We start from the raw sequence: 24,974 nt of genomic DNA, 5'->3' as shown, positions 1-24,974 counted from the left end.
TTGTGACCCCCGGGGCCGGGTCAAATTTGAGCCCAGGGGAATAATTTAAACAAATTTGGTAGAGGACTATTAGATATCACTACATACCAAATTTGGTAGCCCTAGGCTCTATAATTAAGAACAAGAAGATTTTTAAAGTTTGCACAAAATAGGCCTTATTTAAGCATATGTTCATTTGTGTGACCCCTGGGGCAAGGTCAAATTTGTTCCTAAGGGCATAATTTGAACAAACTAAGTAGAGAACTATTAGATGTCACTACCTACCGAATTTGGTAGAAATAGGCCCAATGGTTATGGACAAGATTTTTATAGTTTGCACAAAATGGGCCCAATATAAGCATATGTTCAATTTTGTGACCCCTGGGGAATGGTCAAATTTGATCCCAGGGGCTTAATTTGAACAAACTTGGTAGAGGACTATAAGATGTTATTACATACCAAATTTGGTAGCCCTATGCCATACAGTTATGGACAAGAAGATTTTTAAAGTTTCCACAAAATAGGCCTTATATAAGCAAATTTTCGATTTTTTGACCCCCCAGGGCAGGGTCAAATTTGACCCCAGGGGCATAATTTGAACAAACTTGGTAGAGGACTATTAGATGTCACTACATACCAAATTTGGTAGCCCTAGGCCCAATGGTTATGGACGAGAAGATTTTTAAAGTTTTCACAAAATAGGCCTTATATAAGCAAATTTTCAATTTTTTGACCTCCCGGGGCAGGGTCAAATTTGACCCCAGGGGCATAATTTGAACAAACTTGATAGAGGACAATAAGATGTCACTACATACCAAATTTGGTAGCCCTAGGCCCAATGGTTATGGACAAGAAGATTTTTAAAGTTTGCACAAAATAGGCCTTATATAAGCAAATTTAAAAAAAATTTAATCCCCCAGGGCAGGGTCAAATTTGACACCAGGGGCATAATTTGAACAAACTTGGTAGAGGACTATAAGATGTCACTACATACCAAATTTGGTAGCCCTAGGCCCAATGGTTATGGACAAGAAGATTTTTAAAGCTTGCACAAAATAGGCCTTATATAAGCAAATTTTCAATTTTTTAACCCCCCGGGGCAGGGTCAAATTTGACCCCAGGGGCATAATTTGAACAAACTTGGTAGAGGACAATAAGATGTCACTACATACCAAATTTTGTAGCCCTATGCCATACGGTTATGGACAAGAAGATTTTTAAAGTTTGCACAAATAGGCCTTATATAAGCAAATTTTCAATGTTTTGACCCCCCCGGGACAGGGTTAAATTTAACCCCAGGGGCATAATTTGAGCAAACTTGGTAGAGGACTATAAGATATCACTACACACCAAATTTAGTAGCCCTAGACTCTATAATTATGAACAAGAAGATTTTTAAAGTTTGCACAAAATAGGCCTTATATAAGCAAATTTTCAATTTTTTGACCCCCCGGGGCAGGGTCAAATTTGACCCCAGGGGCATAATTTGAACAAACTTGGTAGAGGACTATAAGATGTCAATACATACCAAATTTGGTAGCCCTAGGCCTAATGGTTATAGACAAGAAGATTTATAAAGTTTGCACAAAAAAGGCCTTATATAAGCAAATTTTCAATTGTTTGACCCCCGGGGCAGGGTCAAATTTGACCCCAGGGGCATTTTTTTGAACAAATTTGAAAGAGGTTCACCACAGGAACATTCCTGAGAAATTTCATCAGATTTGGACGAGTAGTTTAGGACAAGAAGATGTTTAAAGAAAAAGTTAATGCACACACGCATGCACGGACGCACACACGACGGACAAAGGACCATGACATAAGCCCCGCTGGCCTTTGGCCAGTGGAGCTAAAAAGGTGAGCCGGCTAGGCTATGCTGTATAGCAGAAATTACATTACTGTTGTTTCCAATCCTCTCTCTTGGTTTCTAAATGCTGATGCTGGTATCTATTTTTTCCTTTTCCATAATAGCAGACAAAAATAACATTAATTACACCATGTTAGGGGTATATCATCATAATAAATTATCCTAAACCCTTTAACAAGTTTTTCACTTTTCATTGGTCAATAATGTTTTTGTAAAGTTGAAGCAATTTTACTCAGTCCTTCAAAGGACAGGAAAAAAACAATATTTTATTTATGGCCCATCATTCTGTTTCATAACAGCATGGCAACTAATCATCAATTATCAGCTAATCTTCCCACCTGGCAAACAGAAACACTGCAGCTGCAACATTGCTGACAGCATGGATTAACCATTCAAATATCAAACCTACTGCCTAATGGCACTGACATGCATTTATTGCATATCAATAATGCTGCAGATTGACATTAACAAGCAATTTTTTTCAATAGATATCCCCTGCCAAATAAATTTTGTTTATGGATGTGCGAAAATCCCTTGATAAACGATATAATCCTAAAACAAACATTTTTGTCAAGTGTCGGGTAATTATTTGTATGCATTGCAATTCTCCTAATTGATATTTTTACACCCATGAAGTTTCATGTTGAAATCTTGTAGCCTATCTGAGATAGAGCCCTGCAAAGTAACATCATATAAAAAACAACGAAGGGCAATAACTCTAATTTAAGAATGCTTAGGGTTATGGTTCTTATCTTATCGATACCAATACACCCATTTAGTTTCATGTTGAATTTGTGTTACAGACAGACGGACTGACCAAATGACGGACAACGCCAATCCTATAATCCTCCGCCTTTGGGGGGGGGGGGGATAAAAGAGTCAGTGTATTGTAATTAGGTCTCGGGCAAAAGTGCAGTCTGCACAGGCTAATCAGAGTTTACACTGTCCGCCTAAAATGGATTTTCACTAAGAAGAGACTTCCATTTAGTGAAAAAATACCATACCAGTGGAAAGTGTCCTCCCTGATTTGCCTGTTCCAACTGCACAAGCTAATCAGGGACAAAAAATTATGCACTTGCATTAAGCCCCGTTATCCCAGATCAAGACTCATGTGGATTGGGTTCAATTAAGATTGACATAAGAATAGCATTTCTACAAACTTGCTGCAGGCAATGAACATTTTGGGATGGCAGACACATGTGCAAAGACTGCAGCTGTGAATGACTGCCAGTGAGAATTACTTCAGACATGCTGTTTGTTTCATGTTTGGGAACACCATCACAGAGACAAATGAACAGTAAAAATGGTCCAATATTGTGTCAGACTAACCTACACAATAATGTACACATAAATGCATGAAGCCTGATGGCTGTCTGGGATAACCAGGCTAAATTAATTTGCGTAAAATGTCATCCCAAATAAGCTTGTACAGTCTGCACAGGCTAATGGGGAATACACTTGAAGCCTTAACTGGATTTTTGCTAAGAAAGGTTCCTAAAATCGAAATAACAGCCGAGTGTGTTATCCCTGATTAGCCTGTGTGGACTGCACAGGCTAATCTGGGACAACACATTGTGCACATGCATTTAGCCCCTTTTGCCTTTTGCACATCTTATCCACTGAGTATGGCAGCTGCATCAAAGAAATATTGTAACAGTAATTTTTAAAGCAAGCATACTTACAATTTTTTTCCTTTTTTTATTGCAATATTTTTTAATTTGTTGGATTTAAATCCTATGAATGTATGATGAAGGTTGATGATGATAATGATTGCTGATGATTGATTGATGCCGATGATTGATTGATGATAATGATTGATTGATGAAGAGGATGATAATTGATGATGATGAGAATCGGTTTATGTTTATGTTTATGATGATTGATGATGGAAATGCTTGATTGATGATGATGATGATGATGATGATGATGATAATAATTGATTGATTTTAATGATGATAATTGATTGATGTTGTTGATGATTGATGATGATAATGATGATTGATTGATGATGATAATGTCATAAGACATTAATTCAAGTCAAGTTCACACAAAAAATATTGCTGTGGAGCAAAAATCAGCAATTGATGGTAACAGCAGTGCCTTCCCCAGGAATTTGTTCAGGCGCCCCGGGGGTGGGTTCGGGAGGGGTGTCCCCTACCGACGTTGATTTAAAAAAAAATTTAACGTGTCAATTCACGTTCTGTGGTGCGTTATAACTCAAAGACAAGAGTTCCGCGGTCGGAGATGACCGCATTGAAGCCGGATTTTTGATTTAAATGACAGGAAAGTACCTTTCGTGTTTTTGTCAATGCAATACTTAAATTACTGAAATATTGTTCAAAGGTCAAAATGAAATGTAAGTACTTTTCAAGGCATGAGCAAACCTTGTGTTATGTTTTGAATGCATGCATATACATGAACAACAATAACATTTAAGGTCACAGTGACCTTGACCTTAGAATGAATGACCTTGAAATGACCAGTGGTCATCTAAGTGTGCTTGCAAACCATCATGTCAAGTTTGAAGACTCTATGTCCAAGCATACCAAAGTTATAACAATTTTAACATTTTAACATTTAAGGTCACAGTGACCTTGACCTTCAAATGAATGACATTGAAATGACCAGTGGTCATCTTCTAGTACTGGCCAATCTTTATTTCAAGTTTGAAGACTCTAGGTACAAGCATACCAAAGTTATAACATGAAATAAGAACTTTAACATTTTTACATTCAAGGTCACAGTGACCTTGACCTTCAAATGAATGACCTTGAAATGTCCAGTGGTTACTTACTAGTTCTGGCCAACCTTCATGTCAAGTTTCAAGACTCTAGGTCCAAGCATACCAAAGTTATAACAACTTTAACATTTTTACATTCAAGGTCACAGTGACCTTGACCTTCAAATGAATGACCTTGAAATGTCCAGTGGTTACTTACTAGTTCTGGCCAACCTTCATGTCAAGTTTCAAGACTCTAGGTCCAAGCATACCAAAGTTATAACAACTTTAACATTTTTATATTGAAGGTCACAGTGACCTTCACCTTCAAATGAATGACCTTGAAATGACCAGTGGTCATCTGTTAATCCTGGCCAACCTTCATGTCAAGTTTGAAGACTCTAGGTTCAAGCATACCAAAGTTATACCATGAAATAAGAACTTTAACATTTTTACATTCAAGGTCACAGTGACCTTGACCTTCAAATGAATGACCTTGAAATGACCAGTGGTTACTAACTAGTTATGGCCAACCTTCATGTCAAGTTTCAAGACTCTAGGTCCAAGCATACCAAAGTTATAACAACTTTAACATTTTTTATATTGAAGGTCACAGTGACCTTGACCTTCAAATGAATGACCTTGAAATGACCAGTGGTCATCTGTTAATCCTGGCCAACCTTCATGTCAAGTTTGAAGACTCTAGGTCCAAGCATACCAAAGTTATACCATGAAATAAGAACTTTAACATTTTCGAGCACGACACCCGCCCGCCCGCCCGCCCGCCCCCCCGCCCGCCCGCCCGCCCGACAACATCAATCTATAAGCCGAGATTTTTTCGAAAAAAATCCGGCTAAAAAACAGCGTCAAAAGACGTCATTTGGTGCGCTATGACTCTTCAAAAAAATCCCCCAGTCATTTAAAAATATATTTTTTTATATTGTTTGTTTTAAAACTTTTCCGCACAGATAGTAAAATCCCGACTCGAACGATTCCCCAATACATCCGTTTCAACCAGACTCTATTACTGTATACTTTCTATTTTTGCAAGTTTCTATTTATTACCCGATAATCCCGTTTATTCCGTTTTTATCAATCTCTTTCTGGTAAATATTTACGATAAAAGCTTTCAGTTATTTCTTTAACACAAACCTTGACATTTTTTAAGTGACTATTTATAGATTTGATGAAATATTGCCTCTGAATATGCGTCAATCCCTTGACCTGTTGTGTGCTTGTTAAAACGCTCAATACACGCCATTTGTATGCAATAGAAGCGACGTTGTACATGCTGCGTAATTTTAGCGCTCTTTTTAATTGAGAAAAAGATTCGACACAAAATAAATTTGCACAGCTAATTTGAAGCAAAAATATTTAACGTTGCGGTAACATTTACATTCGAAGTGTGTTTCGGATTAAAAACGCGTTAACATCGACTTACGGTAATGGGTTTCGGATTACAAATTTAATTATTCCCATTTGAGATTTCAACAAATATTAACCGTTGCGTTATAAATTAAACGATAATTTGTTTACACACTTTACGAGTCGAATAAATGTTTTGACGGAATTATGCATGAAATTCACCTTGTCCACGAGGATCACGGCCGGTTGCCATCATCAGTCTTCTAACTATCGATTATCGGACGAAACATTTAGAAACGAGGTGAATCAGTTCTATAAATGGACATGTTGAAATATACATGTACTGGAATTAAATAAATTGTTATCACATAATTGTAACCGCTATAATAATTAATTGTTTACCACTTGCACTTAATTTCTCGTATTAATTATTAGTCATAGGTGACATTTGTTTACAATAAAAAGGTGTGATGATGATGCCCGAAACCGTCTTTAATGTTCTGTACTGTACTAATTACCGGTTTTATATTACTCAAATGGTACAACTACTTGCTAATCAAGCTGCGATAAAGTCTTACTTCATGCCCGACGTCAATCAAAAATAATGGTCGATAGTTAACCCCGCCCTCATAAGCATTCGCGTAACCGATTGGACGATGAACTTAACAGTTTGACGACTGGAAAGTTACCAGATAATCCTTGTCAGCATTTAAATGACCGTGTAATGTGGCTAGAATAATCGATACGCGCGTCATGCTATTCTCTTATCAGAGGATTATCCATTACCCCATGTGGTGTTTATGGCGATTACTTGTGAAAGTAGGTACCGAGTGCTCTTTTAAAACAGGGAATATTGATACACTGATAGGGAAACCTTGACTTTTTTTGACAATCTCCACTTTCTTTTACTGAAGAATACACTGATCGGAAAATTTCAATGGCTTAAATGGCCTGGGGAAGACCCTGGGTAACAGTGAATGGTAAATAATGTTTGTGCTATTGCAGCTAAAAAAGACTTCATTTCAACCAGACAATTTTGCCAACATCATTCCATCCAGACAAACTTAAATGTTCACTTAAAATAAAACAGCTTTTTTATCCATTAAGACTATTAAAGTAATCCAAGATACAGAGGACAATCAAAGAATGACAACATACCATCTTAACATTAAGGAACAAGGTGTGTGTGATTCCTCAGGATGTCCGACTTGTTCATTTTATCACTGGTTTTTGAACCATTACACTGGTTGGATTTTCTGGTCAACTTATAAGTGACAAGTACAATATCAACAGCGATAGAAACTAACCTTTTTACTGTAGATTTTTGAAGAAAAGAGATCAGAAAATATTACAGCATTTATGTCATGACACAATGCAGCATGCCCTTTTAAGAAACATTAATCTTCTTGCTTTTTAAAAACAAACTGATGTAAAAAAAAAGTGTGGGGAAAACTGTTTCAAGCTCTTTTAAAAAGCGAGTTGCCTGAACATTTTGAAATTTACTTGCCTGGACCTAATTCTTAACCCTGCATACAGGAAAACATGAATTTCTATCCCTGATTGATGCCAAAAACTAGTCTTTCCATGGTGGAAACAAAATCATTTTATACCTGAATCATTGATAAATTAGACAAGGTAATAACAGCTAAATCAAAAGATTTAAATGAGGTGTTTGTTTTAGTACAGTTACTGAACTCAACTAACTTTGGACTTGGTATTTTTTCTCATTAAAAAAGGTATTACCTGTAGTCATGCCATAACAAAGATCTATCAATAAACAGTTTGTTTTCTTTTACTGTATCTATAGCACTCATAATGCTCATATTGATCTATGACTTGTACAGTTATTGTAACCATCTTTTATGCAAAAGGGCAATCATTATTATCCCCACGCTTTTTGAAAAGCGTGGGGATATTGTGGTTATCTCCGCTGTCTGTCCGTCCTGGCCACTATCTCCTCCTACACTATAAGCACTAGAACCTTGAAACTTACAAACATGGTAGCTATGAGCATATGTGTCACCCTGCACTATTTGGAATTCTGATCAGACCCCTGGGTCAAAAGTTATGGGGGTTGGGGTGGGGCCAGGTCAGAGATTTTCACTCTTTTTTTAGGTTATTTTACATGAACTTCTTCATTTCTACACCTATTTACTTCAAATTGATACTGAACTACTCTTATGACAATACAGTCAATCTCAACTATGCATGGCCCCATTACCAACCCTGGGGCGCCCCGCCCACATAGACCACACCCACCCAAAATTGCCTTTTATTATAATTTCTTCATTTCTACAACGATTCACTTCAAATTGAAACTGAACCTCTCTTATGACAATACAGTCAATCTCAACTATGCATGGCCCCATTACCAACCCTGGGGTGCCCCGCCCACATAGACCACACCCACCCAAAATTGCCTTTTACTATAATTTCTTAATTTCTACACCGATTCACTTCAAATTGATACTGAACTTCTCTTATGACAATACAGTCAATCTCAACTATGCATGGCCCCATTACCAACCCTGGGGCGCCCCGCCCACTGCACCACACCCACCCAAAATTGCCTTTTACTATAATTTCTTCATTTCTACACAGACTCACTTCAAATTCATACTGAACTTCTCTTATGACAATACGGTCAATCTCAACTATGCATGGCCCCATTACCAACCCTGTGGCGCATTGCCCACATAGGCCACACCCACCCAAAATTGCCTTTTACTATAATTTCTTCATTTCTACACCGATTCACTTTTAATTGATACTGAACTTCTCTTATGACACTACAGTCAATCTCAACTATGCATGGCCCCATTACCAACCCTGGGGCGCCCCGCCCACATAGGCCACATCCACCCAAAATTGCCCTTTACTAGAACTTCTTCATTTCTTCACCAATTCACTTCTTATTGATACTGAACTTCTCTTATGACAATACGGTCAATCTCAACTATGAATGGCCCCATTACCAACCCTGGGATGCCCCTGGGTCAAACATGCGGCGTGGCGGCCTTTGCCGCGCCATTTCTAGTATATATAATATATTCAAAATGTCAATTTGTAGCAAAATATGTCAGAATTTACCGCATCTACCACACAAAATATGGAAAAGCAATATTTACTTGCATTCAAGTACATTACCCTGAGGATACAAGCGATTCTCAAAAAGCTTTACCCTTTGCATGCTGGGAAATTTGTTGTCTGCTAAAATGTCATCTGCTGAATTGATAAAATTAGCATTTTCTTCATGTTTTTTTCAAAGAATACTATAAGAATAGCAAACAGTTTGGATCCATATGAGACGCCACAAAATGTGGCGTCTCATCATGATCCAAACTGTTTGCAAAATCCTTCAAAATTCGGTTCCAGCACTGAAAGAGTTAAAATAGTCAAACCATTTTCTATCACGTTAGGGACAAAAATGTGTTCATGTCATGTGTTATTAGACAGTGATCAGGACTCACATTTAGTCAGCATTCAGGCTCAAATAAGCTAAAATACGAAAGCAGGATACTTTATCTAGAGAAATAATTAAGTTAAAACGATAAACTACGACAGAGATGACCAACAATTGACCAAAAATACAAAGATCTTAAACTAATTAAAACTTGCCATAATAAAGTCTTTTAATCTTATTGCTCAATTATGATGATGAGAGACAATCAAAGACTACAACATTAATGCTTGCCTTAATTATTGGGCCCAAGGCTCACTTGAGCAAACAATATACACAGCAAATCATTCATGGATGATTCAATTTACATAAACGTTTGGGCCATGCCTTACAAAATGGGGTTTAATGCATGTGCCCAAAGTGTCGTCCCTGATTAACCTGTGTGAGATCTGGTTGACCTCCCCCAAACATCGAGGGATGAACTGTCATCTTTTTCCTTTAGTTGCTTTTAACTCTTTCAGTGCGGGAACCGAATTTTGAAGGCCTTTGCAAACAGTTTGGATCCAGATGAGAAGCCACAGAATGTGGCGTCTCATCAGTCTCCAAACGGTTTGCTATTCTGATAGTATTCTTTGAAAAAAACACGAAGAAAATGCTAATTTTAGAAATTCTGCAGACGAAATTTTAGCAGACGACAAATTTCCCAGCATGCAAAGGGTTAACACAGTCTGTAAATGCTAATCAGGGAAGTCACTTTCCATCTCAACATGGATTTTCGTTTAGAAGAGATTTCCTTTTTACAAAACATTCCATACAAGCGGAGACTTCACAGGCTAATCTGGGATGACACTTTGCGCACATTTATTAAACCCCATTTTACCAAAGCGGGGATCATTTAGAGTGCATTGTAACCATTACATAGCAGAATGTTACCTGTGTGGGCTGTGTTGTGTAGCTGCCATAAGCAGTCACGGGATCTGGTTGACTTCCCCCAAACATGGTGGGATGACTTTCAATAGTCGTCTCTTTTCTAAGGAAGTCTGAAGCCTGGCTGGAGTAGGTTTTATAAATCAGGTTTCAAATCTTTTCACTGTGTAAAACAAAAATGTTAAAATGTCAGTATTGTAAACTGGGAATATGCAGGGGTGGCGAAATCTCAAAAAACTATACTTGTCCACGGGCAACCATTTAGGAAATTTAACTTGTCCGTTGCTGAACTACACTTGTCTGTTAATGTTTATATAAATTATAAACGCATTTATTGATTAATGGAGGTGGACTGCTCAAAGCTTCGGGTTTCTGCTCCGTTGTTGAAGATTTAAAAAAACTAAATGTTCCATTTTTACCATTAAAGTCGTCTTAAATAACAAGGTAGACCGTGTTTTGATTGTCTTACTTTGATACTTTTTATTTCCGTCTGATTGTAAAAATAAAGAAACCAGTCTGTACACTGTCTAACAGTCGGGCCGAATGTTTAAAATGTGGCATGCTCCTGGTCTCTTATAGAATAAGGGAGATCACTGCGCAGGAGAGTGCCCGTATTTTAGCTTGATTGCTCCGCAAATAGCACTGACAATGTAATCGCATGTCAACTTACGGTTTTGTAAAACTTAATTACGGCTTTAATACAATGTATTTTTTTGTATACCTGGACCCGACTTTTAAAAAACTTGTTGTCCACGGACAACTTAATTGAAAAAAATCAGTTGCCCAGACAAGCAAATGTACGACTCGGGCAACTCAGACATTTGATTTCGCCACCCCTGATATGATGTTAAAACTTGATGAATTGATGTCCTTTTATCTTAAGAAAACTGATAAAAACCATTAACTGATAACATATAGAGTATGAATATAAAATTCTTAATTAAAAAAAGATTTTTTTATATTAAACAACAACAGTTAAAACAACAGTTTGAGGTCGCCATGGCGAAGTGGATATGGTGTCCGTCTCAGGATTGGAATGTCACAGGTTCGAACCCCACTGAGAGCGTTCCTTTGATCAACCTCCCAAAAACACCAAGTACTGGTTCTTCCCAGGAAACGAACTTGAGAGCGTTTCAACAAGCCTTAGGCTTTCTATGCAATCGAGCTAAAATAAATAGGTTTAAACTAAACAACTTTTACATATTGCTGTCACTATATACACTGCCTTATTGTAAGACTTTGCAAGACAACAATGCTAATCCAACTGTAATTTTCCAAATGATAAAAAATTATATTATACAAAATAATTTTTACAGCAGTAGAACTATGGGTAGAAATTCTGTAAGAAGAGAAGTAATCCAATATTCGGTTGAAAACTTGTCAATTGAGAGTTGTATTTCTTTGTACGCAATTTAACTTTTTATTACATGATCTGACATCCTTTATAATACCTGGTAAGATATTTTCATTCATGTTGAACTTGATCAATATGGTTATTGCATGTGCTCCGTTGAACTTAATATCATGCAAAAAAGTCATTTTAATAAGAATCTAAATTTAACTTCTAACTGCAGTCTGAAGAAAAACATAAAGACATATTGTTGTATGTTGTTTTCATATTTTTAGTACATTAATCATAAAACATACATACAATATGATAACTGGTATGTAGAATGGACAGAAAAAAAAGATTTGCTGATGAACAAACATCTTCAACAAAAGTATTGAATAGATCACGTAAAAAATTGCACAATTTCAATCACCTATTTACTTTTAAAGCATTGTAGATGCTATGTTCTTTAGTGCAGATGTTGAACAAATATGGCTTGTTCCTCAGAATATTTGGACATAAAGAATTCATCCATTTGTGTCCAGTTAACATAGATTACATTTGTGTAATAAGTGCACCAATTGAAATTGTACAAAGTGTTTCTAAAAAAATGTTTAAAATTCAATCCTATACTTTCACTTGATGTTCTACTTATTGAACATTTCAGGTCGTGAAATTCTTATTTGTAACTTTTGATGTCAAGTTTTTTGTGTGTTAAGTTTATCTTCCATTCAACATACACAAAAACAACTGAATTTAGATAAAAAAAAAACATCATGCTTAATTTGCTGACAACCAAAACATGTTTATAACAGCCATACGTTTTAGGTCTATCATGTACATTCTATTCACAAAAAACCTTCAATACATTTTGTTTAATGTCTTTTCTAAGATATGAATTTACTTACACAAGAAATTAATTATTCTAAATAACACATATTCTGATAACACATGACACATTTGCAAACATGTTTTCATAATGAAACAACTTGTGCTAGAATTTGACCTGGGTGGTCTCATGCGTCTTCTTGTGTGTCCAAGTTTTAGTTATTCGATTGTGAAACCACTATTGTATAACTAAAAACAAGCGATGTGTTTGTGAAACACTGTGTCGCCATATATTTGAACTTTGACCTTGAAGGATGACCTTTACCTTTCACCACTCAAAACTTGCAGCTCCATGAGATACACATGCATGCCAAATATCAAGTTGCTATGTTCAATATTGCAAAAGTGTACATTAATTGAGCGATTTTGACCCATATATTTGACCTTTGACCTTGAAGGATGACCTCGACCTTTCACCACTCAAAATGTGCAGCGCCATGAGATACACATGCATGCCAAATATGAAGTTGCTATCTTCAATATTGCAAAAGTTATAGCAAAATGTTAAAGCTGGAGCAAACAAACACACAAACCAACCAACAGACAGGGCAAAAACAATATGTTGTAACAATAACACTATAGTGGTGGGGGACATAAAAAATGTTGTAGCTTTAACGTACTGCAATTAACCATGCATTGTACTGCGGATCAAACTACACAGAAGTTTTCAAATGTCTCAGTAGCATAATTATTGTTTGTGTGTGGTAATTATGATTTATTTAGTAGTTTAAATGTTTAATTGTAGGAAGAAATATATAAAGCTGACCTAAAAATTGCATAATCATCCAACCACTGCCCTGGCTGGACAGCCCTTTTTATCTTAATAAATGCTAAGCCTTTAAATACCATCATCAATAACAGTAGGTTCAGGTATATAATAATTACAAGCTGATTGGGGTATTATAAAAAATTTATAACATTGTCTTTTTTTTTTCCCCATACTATTTTAGATGTACATATGATATGATTGAACAATCAACATGATGAACAAATACAAAATAAAGTTTAACCCTTTGCATGCTGGGAAATTTGTCGTCTGCTAAAATGTCGTCTGCTAAATTTCAAAAATTAGCATTTTCTTCGATTTTTTTCAAAGAATACTATCAGAATAGCCAACAGTTTGGATCCTGATGAGACGCCACGTTCTGTGGCGTCTCATCTGGATCCATACTGTTTGCAAAGGCCTTCAAAATCCGGTTCCAGCACTCAAAGGGTTAATAATGTCAATAACTATAATCATTATATAAAAGATGATGCATTCAATAAATGTGGACAGTGGAAGATTTGTCAGTATTGATTCATGGGTCCATTTGAAAAGTCTTCAACATGTTTCCGGTGAACGGACGGAAAAACTGACAGCCGAAGCCTCAGATGACTTGTGGCATCTGCAGATGCTAGGGGCATACAAATACATGATTTCTTCTATATTGTTGCAGGCATTAACAAATTAAAGAACAACACTTCACGCCAAAACCTTAAACAACAACAAAAGGTTGAAACAATATGAATACAATATATTGAAACACTTCAAACAATAATAATGATATTTATTATTATAAAAAAATATATACTAAAATTATTTTATTTTATGCTTTACGGTGGTTTAAAGAGAAATATCAGTGAATTAAAACTGATATTTCACTGTTTTAAACAGTGAAAAATAACAGTGAAAAATATCAATTTTTTTAAAACTGTTTTACTGTGAAATGACATCATTTTTTATGAAATGATGTCATAAATCCAGCGAAATTATCCAGTTAAACTCTTTAAAAATGTAAATAAACAGTTAAAAAGCATAAAATGAAAATAAATTTGTTGGATTCCATGGAATAGCGATTTTATTTCACTCGTGATCATAAAAAAATTATATATTTTATATGATCACTCATTAAATGAAAACATTATTCCATCTAATCCTACAAATATCCTCTATATATTAACACATACCTGAAAGATGAACATAAATAATACAAAACAATCCAAGTATTAAAACCTTATGATGTTCATATGAAATTATCTACACAGTAATTTGTATCCAGGTATCCACCAGTTGTACATGATTAGAAATAATTTTTCAACTAATTACCATATAATTTAATTCATGGACATGAGAGTCACAAACCTGTCTCATACAAGCATCAACCAAATGCCCGCCTTACATTACAGTGAATTAGAATAATAAACATTGAATTGTAACATCTTCACAATCCCCCTTAACTCCTTTTCTTTCCACATGCATGAATTTAGCAATAATACTAGTTTAATTAACATGCATTACAAATTTTAAGACAATATCAGATAACATCAGATAAAAGACTGCATGAAAAGTCGAGGCAGAGAAAATAAGGAATTTAATCTCTGTCATAGCTGGTCCCCTAAGTTGAAAAACTGTCATATGTCGGAATGGTGTCTCATAATCGAATTGCTTGGAGCATTTGGCACTTTAAATGCCTCTATAACCGTGAATCTGTCCTTGCCCTGGTTTTTTATCACACAATTCAGTAGATGGCCCTGTATGTGAAGCAAGCTTAACCCTTTCAGTGCTCGTACCGAATTTTGAAGGCCTTTGCAAACAGTTTGGATCCTGATGAGACGCCACAGAACGTGGCGTCTCATCAGGATCCAAACTGTTTGCTATTCTTTTAGTATTCTTTGAAAAAAATCAAAGAAAATGTTTAAAAAAAATAATAATTCAGCAGACGACATTTTAGCAGACAAATTTCCCAGCATGCAAAGGGTTAATGTACATCGGCACTGATATCTTTGATTGTGTTACTTGTAGTTGTAAAAATATACAAGTTTTATCATTTCATGGGAGTGGACATATTTATGTTAAATAGTAAGATGATATGCAAGTTAAATACTAAGATGATATGCAAGTATAATATTACAGTGTAGATGCGGTGGGGGGGGGGGGGGGGGGGGCATGCATTGTACAAATGCAGTGTTTAATTGGTACTTATACGCACTCATTTATATTTTATAAAACATTTATATTAATTATATGAGAGTGAAATTATCAACTGGCACAATTGGTCATGATTCTTTTAAGAGAACCAAAGAACATATATGAGAAATTATTTAGAAATCAAAGCGGGGTTAAGAAAAACAAGAGGGCCATGATGGCCCTGAATCACTCCACTGTTTTTTTTTTATGTGAAAATAGCGTGCAATGCGCGTGTGGTGAAATGTACTCAAGCATATGTGACTTTCTCTTTCTATCCCTCGTCCCACTGGACGCTTAAAGTTGGAAGGGTGAGCATTTTTATATATGGAAAACGTTACTACGGTGTTAACTAAACAGACTAAAAAGCCCAGGAATTGTCGCACAGGTCCTTTGCTTATAACGTAGGTACATTTATCTCTCCAAAAGATATTGTCCTTCTTTCTATTTCACATATTTTTAGATCAAATCTACGCATGTTCTACAAGATTAATGAAAGTTCCTTCATTCAATCATGAATCTTTTTCCAAAATTCCAAAAAGTGTTTGTAGGTTTCAAAGTTTTCTTTTACTTATATAGTTCATGACATATGCAAAATACCTAATGACGTAGATCACCTAAGTAGTCCTTTACAATATTATTTCTCGTCTGCAATCTCTTTCAATTTGGGGCAGTCCAAAATGTGTTGTTTGGTAAAGGGTTAACATTTATGGATAGTTAACATGTTGGTCTACCTTTCACGCTCTACATGTATGCATTTATCTCTTATAATTAAAAAGTTATTCCAAGTGTATTTTGATAAACTTTTAGTTTGAGAAGAAAATAGTTTATTCATCCCATAATGAACAAGAAACCGTCTGAGACGGGTGATGCTCCCCAAAGTTTTTTTTTGTCACAATATTGCACTATATATATTTAGATAAAAGGAAAAGCCTTGAGGGGCATAACTTTGGACAAAATAATACGATGGATGTTTTAGCAACTTAAAAATTTCAAAGGGACATAACTCTCTAAATAAATCATCTAACCAGAACCCACAAATAACATGCGCATCTCCTCAAGGTAGTTAAGCTTCCCATAAAGTTTCATTGAATTCCAGTCAGTAGTTAGGGAGAAATAGCCCGGACAAGAATTGCACTATATGTACAGTTTATCGAATATTTCGACAGGCCATTATTCTGTGAAAAGTCATCCGACCATAACCGGCTGATAATATGCACATATCCTGTTGGTAGTGAAGCTTCCCATAAAGTTTCATTGAATTCCCGTAATAATATGCTGAGAAATAGCACTTTATGTACAGTTAATAGAAAATTTCAAAGGGCCATAACTCTGTGAAAAATCATCCGACCAGAACCGGCTGATAATATGCACATGTCCTCTTGGTAGGAAGCTTCCCATAAAGTTTCATTGAATTCCAGTCATTAGTTGCTGAGAAATAGCCCGGACAAAAATTGTGCACTGACGGACAGACAGACGCACACACACACACAAGCACGGACAGACGAAGCGGAGACTATATGCTCCCCACAATTTTTTTGTCTCACCAGGGTCTGCGCTGTTTGCTTAAAGGAATTTCTGTAAGAAATATTCTAAATATACAAATAAGTATACTAGAAATCCCTTATTTTGAAAATAATTTGATCCAATTTGAAGGATGGGCGAGTCCTCAAGGCATAAATGGGTTAATTGATAATTAAATGCACCTTATTTTAACATACTGTAAATGTCTCTTTTTATCTTTAAACTGTGATGAAAAAATATTTATCTCAGCATTCAAATGCATTTCTGTAAATAGACTTATTCATTAAATAAGAACTAATTTCATTCAGTACGACTTCTATGAAGTTAAATTTATTGGTTAAATGTGGAAACATAAGGCAGTGGATACAACATTTATTGAGGAAAGTATTTCAGAAATGCACACCGTCAGATTGATGTAAGATGCAATATTGCCAGCAAGGTTTTGAAGGTGAAGAGCAATGTGCACAGATGATCAATTGATACAAACATTTCCATTATAATACTGCTCTTCACAATACACTGTAATTTTGTGCAGACATGAACATATGGGAACATTTCTTATAATTATGTTTTATCTGTCAAGAAAAACATGCCAATTGCCGGCAAAACAATTGTTATTGTGCTGCTTATAAAGGAATCACCAGCAAGGCTAAAGAAGTGTGTGTTGACATTTGTTGCAGGTCCTTCCAGAAACTGTCCAGCGCTGAATTCTAACTCACAATGAGTCCACAATCTTTGAGTCTACAAACACTGCTACAGCTGGGCCACAGCTGGGCCATTCAAACCAACCTGTTCTTAGCCTTAAGTCTAAGAATTTTAGGAATATTCTTTAAAATGTTCTTAGTTTTCTTTATTGTTGATTCTCAATTGAGCTGTGACCCCTCAAATGACACCATTTTTCATATTGAACATTGTGCATATGAAATAAGCATGATTAGTTTAGTTTAAACCTATTTATTTTAGCTCGATTGCATCGAAAGCCTCAGGCTTATTGAAACGCTAGAGTCCGCTTACTTGGCCTGGAACCAGTAACTGCTGTCTTTGGGGGAGATCTAAACAACGCTCCCACAGTGGTGATTGAAGTCGTGATCTCCTGGTTACTAGGACTCCATATCCATTACACCACGGAGACCTTAAGCATCATTTGTATCAAGGATCTGTTAAAACTCTCAAGTAAGATTGGATAGGATTTAAACTTGGATTTAAGTCTATTCTTAACACTTAAGACTAAGAATGGTAGATGGTGAATATTGTGTTCCAGATCCAGCATTGTGTCAATCAAGATAAAAACAAGAGATGTGTTTGTCAGAAACACAATGACCCTATTGCTACGCTTTGAAGCAATATATTTCACATTTGAACTTGAAGGATGACCTTTACCTTTCACTAATCAAAATGTGCAGCTTCATGAGATACACATGCATGCCAAATATCAAGTTGCTATCTTCAATATTGCAAAAGTTATGACCAAGGTTAAAGATTAGTGACAGACACACACATACAACGACAGACAGACAGGCCAAAAACAATATACCCCCGATCATTCGATCCGGGGGCATAAAAAGACTTCAATGAAATGAGCCTCCATCTGGGAAAAAGGGGTTTATGCATGTGTGTAAAGTATCGTCCCAAATTAGCCTGTGCAGTCCACAAAGGCGATGAGGGATTATACTTTTCGCTTTGAGGGAATTTTTTGTATGAAATCAATTCCTTTTTAAACTAATCCAGTTTAAGTGGAAAGTTTCGATTTAATGCACACACATTAGTCTCGGTTTCACCAGTGCAAGACTCAAATTATTTTACTTATTGGCCAATAAGAGTTGCCTCACCACTAAGTACCGGCCACTGAGATGACACCAGTTTCGTTTGTTGCGCAGTAAGTTATGGCTGGCCATGCCAACAATATGTCCAATACCGCTATACACCAGGCTGTCCTATCAACGTGGTTTAGCAACATTACTGATGAGACTTCAATTACAAACAAGGGCTGTTTGTAAAACATGCATGCCCCCCATATGGGCTCTCCGTTGTAGTGACAGCCATTGTGTGAATATGTTTTTTGTCACTGTGACCTTGACCTTTGACCTAGTGACCTGAAAATCAATAGGGGTCATCTGCCAGATATGATCAATGTACCTATGAAGTTTCATGATCCTAGCCATAAGCGTTCTTCAGTTATCATCCGGAAACCATTTTACTATTTCGGGTCACTGTGAACTTGACCTTTGACCTAGTGACCTAAAAATCGATAGGGGTCATCTGGGAGTCATGATCAATGTACCTATGAAGTTTCATGATCCTAGGCATAAGCGTTCTTGAGTTATCATCCGGAAACCATTTTACTATTTCGGGTCACCATGACCTTGACCTTTGACCTAGTGACCTCAAAATCAATAGGGGTCATCTGCAAGACATGATCAATGTACCTATGAAGTTTCATGATCATAGCCATTAGCGTTCTTGAGTTTTATCCGGAAACCATTTTACTATTTCAGGTCACCGTGACCTTGACCTTTGATATAGTGACCTGAAAATCAATAGGGGTCAACTGCGAGTCATGATCACTCTACCTATCAAGTTTCATGATCCTAGGCATAAGCGTTCTTGAGTTATCATCCGGAAACCATTTTATTATTTAGGGTCACCATGACCTTGAATTTTGACCTAGTGACTTGAAAATCTGAAAATCTGCGAGTCATGATCAATGTACCTATGAAGTTTAATGATCCAAGGCATAAGCGTTCTTGAGTTATCCTCCGGAAACCATTTTACTATCTCGGATCACCGTGACCTTGACCTTTGACCTAGTGACCTCAAAATCAATAGGGGTCATCTGCGAGTCATGATTAATGTACCTATGAAGTTTCATGATCCTAGGCCCAAGCCTTCTTGAGTTATCCGGAAACCACCTGGTGGACGGACCAACCGACAGACCGACCGACCGACATGTGCAAAGCAATATACCCCCTCTTCTTCGAAGGGGGGCATATAAAACAACACATTTCGACCTGTGTTTTAAGACACACTCTTTATAAATTTGAATGGGTTGTGGTCATTTCAAACTTGCGATATAAAAAGCTATGTTAAAAACTGAGTTGCGTCTAAGATTTTACAACAGCAAACAAATTCAGTTCCTTAAGTGCTTTGATTTTGAATATAGTTTAGAGTAAGAGGAAATTTTAAAACCTCTCCTCATCAAAATATCTTAAACAATGTATACAATTTAGTTCTTTGTTTACGATGTATTTGTTTCAAGTTAAGGTAGATCTTTAGCAAAAACAAGCTCATGAGTGGTTTAAATAATAATATTGTTTATGAATAATATTATGATCATAAACGCCACAATACACTCTAGGGAATAAAATATAGTCCAGCATTTTAAGCAAATGTTGGCCTTGTAAAAATCCAGTTTGAATACATTGAATTCTAACAAAACTTAATATAATTTTACAGTTGTAGAAAGAATATCAGCAATAAAACAAACCTTATTCTATATCTATTGATTTTCTCCCACCAATATATTCTGTATTCTATGATAAAATATCAAAAACATAGCATTTTCTGTTTTAGTTTATGTAGTAGAATAATTTCATTTTTTTATGTCAACACAAATGTTTGGTCAACTTTGGTGCCCCCCATATGGGCTGTCAGTTGTAGTGGCAGCCATTAGGTGAATACGTTTTTTTGTCACTGTGACCTTGACCTTTGACCTAATGTAAGTTATAATCCGGAAACCATTGTACTATTTAGAGTCACTGTGACCTTGACCTTTGACCTAGTGACCTGAAAATCAATAGGGGTCATCTGCCAGTCATGATCAAGGGAGGAGTGAGAGGGGGTATAATGCGGGGTGTGGTAATTTATAAGATGTTTAAAAAAAAAAAAATTGGGAGGGGTGGGGGGTGGGGGGGGGGTGGGGTGGGGTAATTTATAAGATGTTTGAAAAAAAATAATAAAAAATTATTTTTTTTTTGGGGGGGGGGTGGGGGGGGGAGGGGGAGTGAGAGGGGGGGTAAAATGTGGTGTGTGGTAATTTATTAGATGTGTTTTTTTTGTTTTTGTTTTTTAAATTTTTTTGGGGGGTGGGGGGGGGGGGGGGGGGGGGTGAGAGGGGTATAATGTGGGGTGTGGTAATTTATAATGTTTAAAAAAAAATTGGGGGGGTTGGGGTGTGGGGTTAGAGAGGGGGTAATCATGTGGGGTGTGGTAATTTATTAGATGTTTTAAAAAAAATTGGGGGGGGGGGGGGGTTGGGGGGTAGGGGGGTGAGAGGGGGGTATAATGTGGGGTGTGGTAATTTATAAGATGTTTAAAAAAATAAAATTGGGGGTGGGGGGGTGGGGGTGAGAGGGGGGTATAATGTGGGGTGTGGTAATTTATTAGATGTTAAAAAAAATATTTTTTTTTTTTGGGTGGGGGGGGGGTGGGGGGGGGGGGGGGTAGGGAGAGTGAGAGGGGGGTAAAATGTGTGTGTGGTAATTTATTAGACGTTGTTGTTTTTTTTAATTTTTTTTGGGGGGGGGGGGGGGGGGGGGGTGGATGGATGAGAGGGGTATAATGTGGGGTGTGGTAATTTATCATGTTTAAAAAAAATTGGGGGGGGGGGGGTGGGGGGGTGGGGGGTGGGGGGTGGGGGTTAGAGAGGGGTGGTAATAATGTGGGGTGTGTGGTAATTTATTAGATGTTAAAAAAAAAATTGGGGGTGGGTGGGGGTAGGGGGGTGAGAGGGAGGTTTAATGTGGGGTGTGGTAATTTATAAGATGTTTAAAAAAAATTGGGGGGGGGTTGGGGGGGTAGGGGGGGGGTGAGAGGGGGGTAATAATGTGGGGTGTGTGGTTATTAATTAGATGTTAAAAAAAATATTAGGGGGGTGGGGGTTGGGGGGGGGGTGTGGGGTTAGGGGGGTTAGGGGGGTAGGGGGCAGTGAGAGGGGGTGTTGTAATGTGGGGTGTGGTAATTTATTAATGTTAAAAAAAATGTGGGGGGTGGGGGGTGGGGGGGTGGTAGGGGGTGAAAGGGGGGTATAATATGGGGTGTGTGTGGTAATTATTAGATGTTTAAAAAAAATTGTGGGGGGGGGGTTGGGGGGGGTAGGGGGAGTGAGAGGGGTGTATGTAATGTGGGGTGTGGTAATTATTAGATTTAAAAAAAATGTGGGGGTGGGGGGTGGGGGGGTAGGGGGGTGGGGGGGGGGGGGTGTAGGGGGTGTGGGGGAGAGAGAGGGGGGTTATAATGTTGGGTGTGGTAATTTATTAGATGTTTAACAAAAAAATGGGGGGGGGGTAGGGGGAGGGGAGGGGGAGGGGGGGGTATTATGTGGGGTGGGGTTATTTATTAGATGTTTAAAAAAATGGGGGGATGGGGGGTAGGGGGTGGGGGGGTAGGGGGGGGGGGGGTAGGGGGGGGGTAGGGGGGGGTAGGGGTGGGGGGGGGGTAGGGGGGTGGGGGGTGAGAGGGGGGTTTAATGTGGGGTGTGGTAATTTATTAGATGATATTTAAAAAAAAATTGGGGGGTGATATCCTCTATTCATTAAACATAAAATTTTAACTGATTGCATTTGTTTCCCCTGTATATAAGAAAGATATTATAGTGTATTACCTCCCCTGTCCTGCTTATATTTATATTAATCAACAAAATTAAACATTAACGCAATATTTAATATACAAAATATACAAAAAAATCATATTCTGATAATATTTTTACTGATCCACTTTATTATACTCAAAGGATGATGTTTCATTGGACTGATAATTATAGATTTAGGATTACAGACAAGTTGCTTCAGTTATATTGTTCAGAGTTCGCCCTGTTGGCCGCGTATGCATTCTTGAGTTATCATCCAAAAACCATTTTACTATTTCGGGTCACCGTGACGTTGACCTTTAACCTAGTGACCTCAAAATCAAAAGGGGTCATCTGCGAGTCATGATCAATGTACCTATAAGTTTCATGATCCTAGGCCCAAGCGTTCTTGAGTTATCATCTGACAACCACCTGGTGGACGGACCGACAGACCGACCGACATACCGACATGAGCAAAGCAATATACCCCCTCTTCTTCCAAGGGGGGCATAATAAAGATTTCAAAGGCCCCACGAATATTCATCAAACCACGCATTTTGGACAGTTCACAAACGTTTGGTCTTATCGTACACCGACTGCTGTAATTTCCTTTTTTTGTCGAATGCTCGTGTGCTTTCCGTTTTGGACGTTTAAACATCGCCCCGCCCTCTTTAAAGAACACTCGTATGTCAGAAATTTTTCTGATGAAATTCAGACTGGTTTAAAACCGTACTTTCCGGTTAAATAATTCTATAACAAGAGAACCGCTTTGCGGGTGCAGACCGCTCATCTATTTTCTTTTTAAAGGTGAAGGGACTCTCAATTTCAATCACATAGGCAGCGATTTTCCTCCTTCTTTATAAAGTACCGGTAAACGGTACTTTCCCAATCAAGCAAAAATTCCCTAAATTCCCAATGGGCATCTGAAAAAATCCCAATCGGCGTCCGAATTTTTTCTCAAAACGATCGAAAGTTTCGTAACAAAACCCAACTTTCGGCGAGCAAACAAAGAAAATCGTATAGTTGTGTGTAACCACGAGCTCGATTAATTTCGGGTTTTATTATTCAGCGCATTCAATCAATAGAGTCGTTACTGTTTCCAGTTCTTTTGTCAGGCAGCCAGCGTACTGTTTTACGTCGGTTTGTAACCTTATCGTAGTTTGAAATGAGTCATAATAGCAAATATTATGCAAAAAAACAATTGGAACCATCTATCACAGGACACATTGACAGCACTAATGATGCTGTGCAGGGAGGGATGCCAGCAACTGAGTGATGATCAAACAACAAAGATTGTTGAAATTTTCACAAAAAAATGAAAGAGAGAGACGTTGCTTTATAAGAGATTAAAACAACTAGTAATTGATTTTGTGTGTTCTTTATAATATTTTGTTATTTATTTCAACTTTATTACTTAGTGGTCATTAAGGCATGCCTGCAAATGATTCTTTTAATGGGTATGTTCAATTAAGTATGAACTGTATGATGTATTCAATAAGACCAAAACTTCACAACGCAATTTTCCCAATTTCAGGATTTCACGACTCGATTTTTCCCAATTTTGAGGATTTCACGACTCAATTTTTCCCAATTGGACCGGTACGGGTACTTTTCCCAATTGGACAAGGAAAATCGCTGATAGGAGGGAGGGTTGAAGTGAAGAGGGGTGTATAGTGTGGGTGTGTGGACATTTATTACATTATCTTCCAAAAATGCGGGGGAAAAAATGCAAAAAAAAAATAATTCGGGGGGGGGGGGGGGGGGGGGGGGGGGCGTGGGGTGGGGTATAGTGTGAGGGTATGGTGGTCATTTGTGAGATGATCTAAAAAAAAAAATTTAGGGGGGGGGGATTTGGGGAAGGAGGGGGGGAGGGCACGGGGGATGGTTTGGGTGGAGTCTATTGTGGTATGTCAGGTAAGAGTAGTTTTGTCAAAGTATCAATCAAATCTAATCATAAATAAAGAAGTTATGGCAATTTTAGCAAAATTTAATAATTTGACCTTGAGTGTCAAGGTCATTCAAAGGTCAAGGTAAAATTCAACTTGCCAGGTACAGTAACCTCATGATAGCATGAAAGTATTTGAAGTTTGAAAGCAATAGCCTTGATACTTTAGAAGTAAAGTGGATCGAAACTAAGTCAAAAAAGGGCCATAATTCCGTAAAAATGACAACCAGAGTTATGCAACTTGTCCTTTTACTGTACCCTTATGATAGTTTTTGAGTGTTCCAAGTATGAAAGCAATAGTTATGATACTTTAGGGGTAAAGTGGACCAAACCACAAAACTTAACCAAATTTTCAATTTTCTAAGTATAAAGGGCCCATAATTCCGTCCAAATGCCAGTCAGAGTTACATAACTTTGCCTGCACAGTCCCCTTATGATAGTTTATAAGTGTTGCAAGTATGAAAGCAATAGCTTTGGTACTGTAGGAATAAAGTGGACCTAAACACAAAACTTAACCAAATTTTCA

The 24,974-nt window shown here is 37.3% G+C and overlaps 1 protein-coding gene across 3 annotated transcripts in view; it reads right to left on the bottom strand.

The window, feature by feature from the left end:
* Positions 1-24,974, bottom strand: part of LOC127856000 (RNA-binding motif, single-stranded-interacting protein 2-like) — a 247,648-nt gene that overhangs the window by 204,810 nt on the left and 17,864 nt on the right. For 2 of the 3 annotated variants that reach the window (XM_052391948.1, XM_052391950.1), the window contains one exon: positions 10,261-10,417. In XM_052391948.1, the coding sequence (XP_052247908.1) occupies positions 10,261-10,326 (66 nt within the window). In that variant the 5' untranslated portion in view covers positions 10,327-10,417. Of the gene's footprint in view, positions 1-10,260; positions 10,418-14,594; positions 14,746-24,974 lie in introns of those variants that run through there. The other variant, XM_052391951.1, reaches the window with a different exon arrangement.

The sequence above is a fragment of the Dreissena polymorpha genome, chromosome 13 (genome assembly GCF_020536995.1).
Source record: "Dreissena polymorpha isolate Duluth1 chromosome 13, UMN_Dpol_1.0, whole genome shotgun sequence".
In the NCBI taxonomy this organism is placed as follows: Eukaryota; Metazoa; Mollusca; class Bivalvia; order Myida; family Dreissenidae; genus Dreissena; species Dreissena polymorpha.
This window is presented reverse-complemented; position numbering and strand designations above follow the sequence as displayed.